General features: G+C 39.8%; 1 protein-coding gene across 7 annotated transcripts in view; it reads right to left on the reverse strand.

The window, feature by feature from the left end:
- Positions 1-305: 305 nt before the first annotated feature.
- Positions 306-12,439, reverse strand: part of celf6 (CUGBP Elav-like family member 6) — a 245,313-nt gene continuing 233,179 nt past the window's right edge. For all 7 annotated transcript variants that reach the window (XM_061765619.1, XM_061765614.1, XM_061765616.1 and 4 more), the window contains one exon: positions 306-8,100. In XM_061765619.1, the coding sequence (XP_061621603.1) occupies positions 8,096-8,100 (5 nt within the window). In that variant the 3' untranslated portion in view covers positions 306-8,095. The remainder of the gene's footprint in view (positions 8,101-12,439) is intronic.

The raw sequence follows: 12,439 nt of genomic DNA on the forward strand, positions 1-12,439 counted from the left end.
ATGTATCAATTTGAGAACTACAGACAATAAGTCCTTCAGTAATTTTTAACACAGACTTAACCACTGTGAGCAGTAGACTTGTCTCATGATATAGCAGATAACTGGTTATTTTTCGAGAACCTTCATTTTGAATGCCCTCATGGCCATCTTGAAAAAATGGTGACGAGTACATTTATTCCTCGCAAATAGTGACTAAAAGAGTATATTCATACCAAATGTGAAAAAAAACATGAATAATTTTGGCCAAAAATCACATTTACCTGCAGCACAAGCTCTGCAATGTGAAAGAATAAAATGGACAGATCGTTTTTATACAGGACTGTGCTTTATTTTAGTCTAAGCAGAATATAATGAACTAGAGAACTACAGTGTTCAGGAGCACTATTGGGAGGATATGACTCCAAAATCAGGGGGATCAGACCCGAGCCAACATTAATTCAAATTACATCTGTTTCAAAAACATATTTTAAAAAAAATGCTATCTCAGTTGGTTGGAGTCATGGAATAATACCATTTCATTCATTGCTAATTTGAATAAATACATGAGAGCAAATAAATAGGATAAAATGGTGTAGCTGAGAATTATTTGTGATAGAAAAATCCATGAGGCAAACATTTCCAGTGACTCAATGTGACTTCTCTGAAGGCTCTGATTAGATTTTGTGCAAACCGCTCAATCTGAGTTTGTTTACATTTTGGTCCTTGTAACCAATGGCAATGGAGACATTCTCATTCTTACAACAAATGGGCTTGAGGTAACTTAAACAGCAGTTTTTTTTTTTTTTTACTCTTAGGATTTGGCACCTCCCCATTTTTACAATACATGGTGTCCAAGCAGTGTTCACAGGTGAGAGAGAGAACAGGCTGGATTTAAGGCAGAATTCCCTCATCACATTAGCAAATCAACATCTCCAGTGGACTGCGGTTGGGAGGCAAAACCCTCGCCGCTAAATATGAGATAAGCATGTAAACACAGAGTAGATGAAGTCCAGAGACATGACCAACCACCAGCCCTTAAGAAATGAAACATAATCAAACAAAGAGAATTCCTCCATTGCTTAAATACAAGGTTACATAGGTTTTGATTTGATGTTGTAAGTGGATTTTCTTGACTTTGCCACCTTTCGAGGACTCTTTTACAACCGATGACGAGTTAATTTGAGATGTCTAACACTACCAGGGTCAAAATTGAGTCCTTAACTCGTCTGATTTTTTTTAAAAATATGTTTATATATATTTTTAAATTAAAGGTCAATGTTAAGGTTATTGGGATGACAGTCTGCAAGGGTCCCCAAAAGTGACATCAGCAAGAGTATGTTGGACTTCTCCTAGATTCCCCATGACCAGTACCATAAGTGCATTTAGTTCAGTTTATTATTGATCCAAGAGCTGTCAGCATGCGGAATCAGATTTTTTATTTTATTTATTTTTTATTAAAATGTTTTTTTTTAACATATGGAGCCTGGTAAATATAAATAATAAAAACAAAACACATCATAATAAACCTCATGACAATGAGTCCATCCCAGCTTCGGAAAACATTGGAGAAATCACCAATTTCCCAACATGAGTATAAAATCCCCGTGAATCACTGTACAAGAAATTATTGTAATATTATCTATTCATTTTTTTTGTTAAAATTATTCCATAGGTTCCTTCTCTTTGACTGAAATATATTATTTAATTAGTTTTTTTTTATTTTATTTTATTTTTTTTACTTTTGAACATGATATATTGTACCTAGCCCAGAAAGAAGGCTGAACAAAATTGAAAAATAAGCTATATTGTATGTACAAGAGAGATTTAGCAGCAGTGTGGTTGAGAGTCGTGGCAGGTGACACTTTTCTTCACTAATTTGTCATTTCTTCAAACCCTTCTTCCAATCACCACTTAGCTTAGGTCCATTACTGCTTTTTAATGTTTCAAAGCAGATTAGAAACATGACCCAGAGTTCTGGCATTGTTTTACAGAACTAGGTTGTAGGTACAGTACCTCAAGAGTCAATGGGACCATAGCTTTGTTTCCACCAAGCAGTATGATCCGGTTTAGTTTGGAATGCAAGTTTTTTCCCATCAAATGTAAAGGCTCCAAAAACGTTAGACCTGAACGGTCAGTTCGTCGGTCGCAATGGTAGGCTTCGGTACGCTACGGTATGCTTTGGTAGGCCTGTGAAGGGTGGAGCTACACATGTTGCTGTCAATTGATTGGTCCACCTTCTTCGCTGTCATAACAAAAATCCCTATTTCGCCTACTCATGTCTCAGTGAAAACGCAATGACCAGAATTGAACCGTGTTGGACTGAACTGAACCGCTTGGTGGAAACAACTTCTGTTTTTTAAGATAGATAGATACTTTACTGATCCCAAAGGAAAATCTACAACCTCGGTCCAATGCTTGGAAGAGTAAGATAGATTCAAAACCTGAGGGACTGAAAAATGACTCCCAGATCCCAGCACTGCTGTGGTGTATATAGTGACATCATTGTACCAGAGAGTGGGGCTTCTCAGAGCACACTACTGTACAATCTCTCTAATTTTGTATTTTATAAGCTATTTACATAAAGAAATAATAAAAAAATTGGTCATTATTGTTCCGAGTCCAACATGATCGTACATCCCTAGTGACGTCTGTGCAAGATTGGCTAAGACTACGCTGTAATCTGTTTGTTGTTACTCTTGTGATTGATTGACAATAGGATTTAGGTACTTCATCACCTTGTTATCACTCCATCCCAGTGACTGTATGCGATCTCCAATCTCTGGATAGGGTGATAAGGCGAGGCTCTGAACTGTTCCCCTAATCATGACATCATCGTGCTTGATGCCCTGAGTATCAGGAATGATTTTGTAGAGTTTTTGGGTTTTAGCCCTCCCCCCCAACTACCACCTCACAAAGCCTATTTCCATCTCCAAAATCCTATTTCCACAGCAGAGCTCACTGTCCCAACTGCAGTGAGATGACGAAGCAGCTCTTAAATAAGAGGCATTAATTTCGTCCCTGCTGTTCAACAGGTTACTTTACTTATCCCTGCACTTTCATTCAATTACATTTCATTTCCTTTCCTTGACAATGTCTACTATTTTAGGGTGAGTGTCGGAGACAGGTAGACATTGGTTGCAGAGGATCTTAATGGCTAGAGGCGCACTGACAACTGAGAGATACAGTATATACAGTATGCCCTGTCCACATGACCACAGGATTTTTTTTTATTAAAAAAAAAATGAAAACAGCATTTTTGAAAACAAAATTTTTAAGCCATTATCAGCTCACCAGGGTTTTGTGTCTGTTACAGAACATAACAGTAAGAGTTGTTTTTATTTTCCCCTGCCAAGTGAAAAAAACAAGGTCTGATGGTCTTTTTGCAGGATAACACAATAACTACTTTTCAGGAAACTTAGTGTAGGGATGATAAATGTGACAAACAAGAGCCCGTACACTTTTGGTGATGTTCCAACTACACGTCTGGAAAGCGGACACAAGAATCTCTATTCCCTTTTGGCTGTTACAGTCCACCTGCGTCGTGGGGTATTAACCAAACATATCAATCAGATGAATTGATCAACAGGACTACACAAGCCCATTAAATGTCGGTTAGAATCGGTATAAAGGTACAAATGGAAGACGTTTTCACCGATGCAGTCTACTTGTTTTGGGGGCCGGGACCAACCAGACCGAGCCTCCAGGGCTAATGGTATGGCTTTGCGTGTCATGTTTTTTTTGCCGACACAAACCAGTTACATGGACGTGTAGGATTGCAGAGCTGTGGCAGAGCTCTGCGCTCTACTGTGGAGCTTGATTCTTTAATTGAGTTCATATTAAAACATGTTTCATTCGTTCAAGAATTACTCCGCCTCCTTATAAGTCCACATTACATATTTACTAAATCTGGCCGTTGTTGTTAGTGGGACATTTTCAGGGAATGGCTTTTAATTTAATTGGGTAAAATGTCCTCATTTTTAAGAGTTTTAGCATCAACTGTTCCCTTTGCATGATCATAACACACTGAAAATGCTCCTTCAGGTTGAAGTGTTAAAATATATGGTTGGTACAAGTTTGGTGTTTTTAATTTTTGAAAATACCTGTGTACATGTGGACACATCTTTTGTCATCTTTTTGTTATAGTGACTCAGACTCAGAATATATTATTGCATCGATAATAAGTAAGATAATATAATACCTTTGGGTAAAATAATCTACATGGCTCTTTTCATTTTTACTGCTCATCACTTTAAAATCCTCTTCCTTCAGTGGCAAAAGTAATACAGGCTATCGTTGTTGAAAGTTTCCAGCTGTCTTTCTAACGGTTTCATTTTGCCTTGCTGTAGGATATTACATGTCGTAAATTCAGCGCTGGTTATTCAGCAGCATGCTAGGCTAGCGTGGGGGTCAGCTCACCTGCGGGCCCAATCTGCAACCGGGAGCTAGAACCGCATCTGGTAACGACGAGTACGAGAGTAGTTGTGGAGGTTTCGGTTCCGCTTACAGCATTCACTGTAACATGAGGCCAAGAAGAGCGCAGGAAACTTCATTGGAACATTGGATTTGCTTCTTGAATACACCTGATGGCAAATCAAAGACCGGGGGAGCGGGACAGCAGTACCGTATTTCCTCATATCGTGGTCAAGGATGTTTAGTCTTGCGACTGCAGAGAGTACAAGGTATCAGTTAGGTGTTTATTGTTTGTTAGATTGTTCTTTTTTCCCCCCTAATCCCTCATTCTTTCCACATCAAAGTTGAAAACCTATGCCTCCGGAAGTATTTAATCTTCAAACTCAACCGTAAAAATCGGCTTTACAGATGCCACTGGTGGTATCAGTCATAGTAAACGCAAGTACAGCGATCTAGTTGTACTACCTATTAATTGAGGATATTTTGGCAGTGTTGCATGTGCCAGGTCAGCTGTCAACAGCCTTCCCAATATGGGGGTAGGCAGAAACATCATCTGGCCTACTCGTCCCTCTGTCATCCAACGAAGCAACGGCCTCGCCCTCGCCATTTGGTCCCGGTGAGTATTTCGGTGATTTTCTTCTTATTAGACTCTGTTGCTGGATACAAGCTGGTGATCAGAGTGCAAGCTTGGCTAATACTGAACAGGGGATAATTGAACAGTAGCATTGACAGACATTCTGTTCAGTGATATGAACAGAACTGAGGGACGTGGTTTTGACTCTGGCTTGGCAACTTGTGCTTTATCACAATTCATCTACAAATCTGTAGCACATTGTCAGTTATTTGCAATAAATTTGGTTTAGTTTTTTTTTTTTTCTTGTGACAAAATGAGATTTAATACTCAAATTATTTGTACCAAGCTAACAGACTTTTTAAAACCTTTAATCCTATTCCTTTTTCTGGAAACACACAGCACAGATATATGGTGCTTGTCACCAGGAGCTTGGTTACACTTTCTATTTTTATAATGTTTGGGCTTCATCCTAGAAGCATGACTTTGAAAGATGTTTACTATCCCCCACCTCCCTTCTTACCGCCTACCATCCACCACTGTTGGGATCGGATCGCTATTGCGCTCCAACCGAGAAAATTAGGGAACGTTCAGAGCCAGAACCAATTTACATGTTTGCATTTTACGAAGCAGTGTACCCGCATCTTTTCTGGAATCTATATGGATGGTTACCAAGAAAATAGGTCAAATAACATGTTCACAGTGAAATGTACATTGTATGATAGTGTAATTGTGATGGTCTTGTGTCTTACATTTGTAGGTAGTTGTTCATTTAACAGCACAGCTCGATGATTTTGAGGGGACATGTGACACAATGACACAACTTCTTTATGTGTAGGCCGTGTTTCCACCAAGCACTATGGTTCCGTTCAGTTTGTTACACATGTTATTGTTTCCATGGTAATGTCCCACTTTTGAGTTTCTTTTTGTAGGGATGTCAAAGTGGTAACTTTGGTATGCTTTTGTAAGTAAAGTTCTCTTGGAGCAAGACGTGGTTTCTCTTTAGCTTTTTCTGTCTCTCTTACACAGACAACTCGTCAGAGCCGTAACAAAATATCCAAATATCTGCTTGTTACCCACAACCTGGCATAGGCGGGATATTATTGCAATTGTGTGCATTTTTACAAAGCGGCCCAACATTCTTTGAGCAACCAAAACACAGTGGGAAAAGCAAGTGTCAAGTTTGTAGCTCTGCACCACGAGCCCACACTTCCGGAATTGCTTTACACGCGTCATCGTCACTCTGTTGCGGCTCTGATACTACTTCAGAAGGCGGAATATTGGCGGGCTTTTGGTCACCGAATTCCGTGTTGTTTATACAGAACAGTGACGAGGAAAGAGAGGTGGAAAAATCCTGTTTATTTCCAGGTACTGTCTGCACACAGCACTGTACCATTATTTTCTTTGATTAATTAGTTGGCAAAATTACATGCTATAGAATGGTGGATTATTGTATGTGGTTGGCTCACAGTTAAAAGGGTCTGGGTTTTAGACTTGGCTTAATCTTTTCCTCGTGGATTTGATTTTCTTCAGCATTCTAAAAAGACATGCTTGTTCCGTGAAGACTTTGGTTATGAATGGTTATTTGTCAATATGTGTCCTGTGACGACTGGCGACCAATTGACAGTGTACCCAGCCTCTCACCCAAAGTCAGCTGGGATAGAAGATAAGCAGGACCAAATTGATGGATTACACTCAATCTTGCTGGCATGCGCCACTATGTATGTCGCTACCAAAGCCTGATCAGAGTTTACAGAGCCATACTGTGGCAAACTGAACTATACCACTTGGTGGAAACGTGGCTTCAAGGTTCATTCTTCTGGCAGTTTCAGTAGCTTTTCTGTTCCTTAAAAATTCTTGTGTTCACCTCCCTTCATTGAACCACTTTGCTTTTCACGTTGCGTAATACAAAAAGGTCAAGAAAAAAAATCCAAAAAGACACCCCGGGGGTCCGTGTTGCTTGGTCTTTTACAGTGGATTGTCGCTTGAACGTAAAGGCCAAGGAGAAGCCTTGCGTGTCTGCACCCTGTCCAGCGCAGGCACGAGTAAGTTCAGTCTTTGCCCTTTCTGGGAAACAGTCTCTCCTTTTGTGGTGCCTCGGACATCGTGATGAGCGCAATATCCAGTGGTTAAGACTTTTTCTAGTCCCGTTTCAATGCAACTTCAAGTATTTTTTTTAACAACAGGAAAAATGAGCAAATGTACATTTCTTTTTTTTTTTTTTTTTTTTTTTTAACCTACTTCACTATGATACAAGATGGTGCCACATTAGCATCCAGAGCAAACAAAAATCAGCCCCTACACTACGGTTCAATTTTTTTTTCAATACATAGTCCATTTTCTTTTTTTACAGTAGGCCACTGGATATCGATTTAATGATTTGTTTTTGTTTGTTTTGTTTTTTTGACAGAGTAATACTTCCAGCTACAAAGTTTTTTTTAAATATATATTTATATATTTATATTCTTTTAAAAAGCATTTTTTTTAGTCCTTTGGTCCCTATTTCCTAAGGAATGATGCATGTAAATTATCCTGGATTCTTCTTCTTCTTCTTTGTCGTCGTCATCCATCCAGAGCTCGGCCCTGTCACAGAGCACACAACGTCTGTGTAGGCACAAAAAACGAAATGGCAGCAGGCTGGTGTGTGTACGTATGTGTTTGCATGTTTGTGTGTGTGTGTGTTTGATTCAGTACTTGAATTGGCATTTGCACTTATGTACAATGTTTTTTTTTAAATTATTTTCATTAGCAATAACTTTTTTTTGTATGCGTGTTGACAGTATGCATGCGTTGAGCATAATGAGTCTATAAATGTGTTATTTTCTTCTTTGCAACCCATCATCATGTCTAAAAAAAAGAGCAGCAAAAAAGTCGGTCTCTGCAAAAAATCTGCTTCCACGGACGCCAAAGCAAAAAAACAAAAAAAAACAAAAACCAAACAAAAAAACGGGATTAGTAAGACAAAAAAGGCATTTGCGAAAAAAGGAAATAACTCTGGGATCCATCGCTCAGTCACCCAATCTTCCAGCGGGATTCCAGTGGGATCAAGGGACCACCTGTCCGTCGTGATATGTAGCAGAGCAAGGAGTCTTTGTACTTTGACTGCACTTGTGGAAATAAGGTGTTGTGGGCCCTTCATCCTGCGACACAGAGAGAGAGAAGGAGAGAGCGAGGAAGTCATCACACAGACTGACTGACAGGCCTAGCCAACAGCATAAGGCACAGACGGGGTGGGGTGGTAGGTATATCAGCAGTGTGTGTCAATCAAATGCAAAAATATGTGCTCTTGAGGTGGTGTGGAGATTCTTTTTTAACCTCACACATCAACATGGCCCCTTTCAAGGGAGTACGTAAGGAATTGGGCACCAACCAAAGCCCATAGAGGTTAAAGTCTCAAATGATTTTGACTGGTACCTGATGGCGGAGTTTATCGACGTCAGGGTTTTCCCAGAACCAAATCAGAAAATTGTTTTCGTCTTACAAAATGTACAAAACCACAATATCCCTCTCCCGATGACAACAAACAACCTAATTTGCATTGGAATATTTCAGAGGGATACAACATAAACGACTTCTTTTCACAGCTTAAACCGGAGCCCCAGAAACTTAAATCCATCATCTTTCATTGCTGTAGGTTGTACGTTTTACTGTATGTTATAAAATGTTTAAATTGACTTGTTCTGAACGTCCATGTGCGAATGACAGTGTATGATACATTCATTAGGAACACAGTCAATTATGTGGACATGTTTGAAGTACTTGGCAGAGGCGCTGTTGATTCAGTGTCAACTGGTTTGCTGTCAAAAGAATGACAATGATGTCTTCTACACGGAGTTGAGCTATATTTTTGTTATTATCGATTTTGAAACAGGTATTCAAACAATTCCTCCCATTTAAAAATAAATATATTAAAAATATTCTTCCATAATTTTCCTTGTCCTTGATCAAGGACATTTGGTTAAATGCCATTAAAACTGGCTATTTTAAATCACTTCATATGCCTCTTAGCTTACAACAAAGGGTGTCAAGGTTAAACAAAGGTCACACAAAGCTCACAATGTCATAATATTGATATTCTACATTGAAAACCACACAGCCCAAAACAAAAAGTGTAATGTTTCATGTTGTTTTCATGTTAATGTTTTCAGTCATTGTCCAAATTGATGGCATTTGGTTTAATAAAACAATTGGTTCTTTTCATCTTCAAAACAAAGTGAGTGTGTGAGATGTGGTCTGAAGAGGAGGTGCTGTATGTGTTTTGAAAGAAAGTTGTGGTTGCCAATGTAGAGTATACATTTATAAACCGAGCGTTGGTTTATCTGGAAATCGAACTGGGGTCGCAGGTAAATAAGTAACGCCTTTTTATTTATGTATTTATTTATTTAAACCTGTCCTGTTCAGCTGCATGGCCATGCAGATTGGTGGATCTGTATGCCTTTTGTACTGGAACAGTTTTGCTGCGCAACGGGAGTTTGAAACACTCCCTCTGCTTAGTTTGTAATTTTTTTTATTATTCAGATGTTTATTGAAAATGCAGCCGGACAGAAAAGGGTTTTAGGGGACAGATGGAGGGACAGAATGGACAAGGGGAATAGGGGTGCAAACCACAGCAGAACAATTGTTAGACAGTCTAGATACTTGACCATAAGTAACGTTAGAAAAGTCAAATCGTGTTCTCATTTGTGGATGGGTTGGGGACACCAGGTGAGGACATGCATCAACTAACCAATAGGACAAGATGAGAGACGACAGAAAAGGGCAGAAAAGGACAGCATGTGGGAAATAAGCAAGGGAGTGCTACTGATGAGTGGTGCGCTGGGATGCTTTTATAGAGTCTAAACACCTGTAAGAACCTGTGAGCTGATATTTTAATATAACCTGTGCTATTATTCGTGGTCCCGGCATAAGCAATTCAAGCCTATAGCATGTCTATGGAACTTATATACTTTTCCCATATCACATGCATGTTAGTCAACTGGCGTGCAGAGTTGCTGAGCCGGCGCATTGAGGAAGGGTGGGCCCTTATATGTTTATGTATGTGTGTATGTGTGTGTGTGTGTATATATATATATTATATATATATATATATTATATATTTGAGAAAGTCTTTGAAATGGTAAACTACTATAACATTTTCAACAGGGTAACAAATGTAATCTAACACTGGTTGTCAAACTTTCATGGATTCATTTTCATCTAGCCGATAGCTTTTAGAGAATATTCGCCACAAGATGGCGGATGTAGGTGAGGTTGAAGCTTGTCTTGCTTCGGTTATTGTTCTGTTTTAGCGCCCTCACAGACACAAGTCATCATATCTTCTTGAAACATTGATCGATTGTTGTCGATGTCGAATCTAAATTGTTCGGTAAAAATCCTATTGAACTTGTTCAGTATCGAAAATGTTTGACTGCAATTGACTGGCGACCAGTTTAGAGTGTACCCCGCCTCTCATCCGAAGTTAGCAGGGATAGGCTGCTGTTACCCTTTACGCAAATGAGGACAAGTGGTGAAGATGGATGGATAGATGGTACTTTTGACCAAACTTACTTGCTTATGCTGGAGTATTCTGAACCCGACTAAATTTTCTCAATGCTTATTAGTGATGTCCTAGTGTGGATGATACATCTGGCAAAGCTTTTTAGTTATTTAGTTTAGTTTATCCATCTATTTACTCTACCGCTTATCCTCACTCGGGTCGCGGGCTGCTGGAGCCTATCCCAGTTATCTTCAGGCGGGAGGTGGGGTACACCCCGAACCGGTCGCCAGCCAATTGCAAGGCACATAGAAATAAACAACCATTCGCACTCACATTCACACCTACCGGCAATTTAGAGTCTTCAATCAACCTACCACGCATGTTTTTGGGATGTGGGAGGAAACCGGAGTGCCCGGAGAAAACCCACCCAGGCACGGGGAGAACATGCAAACTCCACACAGGCGGGGGCGGGATTTGAACCCCAGTCCTCAGAACTGTGAGGCAGATGTGCTCACCAGTCATCCATCGTCCCGGCTAGTTTAGTTGAGTTTTTTCTAAAACTAGTAACAAAACAGGTCATCGAATGACAGCAAAGGCAGCAACAACCAAACAAGAGACGGTCCATGAAAAACACCCATGCCTTTGTGTTACGGATAAATGTATCCATGCGCCGGAGATTTGGACATAAAAGATCTAGTTTATCTCTAATATGTTGGGAGCTATGATGTGGGTGAAGAAAGGCTGGCATATCACAGTAAATTGCTCTCCGAAAGAGCGAACATGAAAAGCCGCGACTCGCCGATGCAAACCCGCCGCCAGACACTCTTTGTTCTACCGTCCGCCTCCTGTAAAATGAGCTTGTTATCGTTCCATAATAGATCTGCTTTTTAGATGTTAGTCAAATCGAGGCCGGCCATTAGTGGCATACAAACGCCTGACGGGTCTTCTTATGGATTCTGGTTAAGAGGCAACAACTGACTCTCCCTGTACATCTACCAGAACACAAGATCATTGGATTTAATTGAGTTTTATTTTATTTTCTATGCCAGGAACTTCTCGGAAAACATTGCATTTCTACAACTTTGCTAGATAACGTGTTTGTATACTGAAATCTCTGAAGTTTATCGCTCCAAAGGTCGTCCACGTCAGAATTCAAACTAAATATGCCTCTTAAATTGAGGTGTTCTGGGCACGTCGCACCAGGAAGAGACTCCGGGGACGAGGTTGTAACATACTGCCAATTTTGCACATCTCTGTCGGGACACTTATTCGTGCACTCACTGTAGTAGTCTCATCACTCTGCACTAGTTGCATATCTGTTGTAGACCAATACTGGCCACTCATGTGGTTGAGAACTATCTGCACCATTTGGACAATTGTCACTGATCCAGATAATCTCACTACTAGTCAGTATAAACTGCTTAAATTTCATGAAGACTCTTCACCATTTGCACAATCGTCACTGTACCAGATTAGCGCTCTATTAGTCATTTCAAACTGCTCTAAATTGTACAGGACTTTGCATCATTTGCACAGTTGTCATTGTATCAGCATTACCACACCATGGGTAACCTTTCATTGCTCAGTGACTCTCCGTAGTATTTTTATGTCTCAAAAGTATTTTTTGTCACAATGGGTGTCTGTTGTTGTATTAGAGCAGCTCCAACTACCAGAGACAATTCCTTGTGTGTTTTTGACATAGTTGGCAAATAAAGATGATTCTGATTCTGATTACATATGTTTGAATGACCAGTCACGCAGTCAATGGTGATACATTATCATCCCCACATAGTTGTGGTTCACTATTCACAGATTCACCTACACACGTCTTTTTTTTACTTCTGTGGAACCTATCCTGAGCTATTTGCGTAAAAACACATCTAGTAGCTCTTTTTGTGCTCTTTCAGAAACGCCTAAAGACTCCGCAAGATGCCACCAAACCCCTGTCTAAATATAAATTGGTACAAGGAAGTATATTGAAGTGATACGTCTTAACTGAGAAA

The sequence above is a fragment of the Phyllopteryx taeniolatus genome, chromosome 2, assembly GCF_024500385.1.
Source record: "Phyllopteryx taeniolatus isolate TA_2022b chromosome 2, UOR_Ptae_1.2, whole genome shotgun sequence".
Classification (NCBI taxonomy): domain Eukaryota; kingdom Metazoa; phylum Chordata; class Actinopteri; order Syngnathiformes; family Syngnathidae; genus Phyllopteryx; species Phyllopteryx taeniolatus.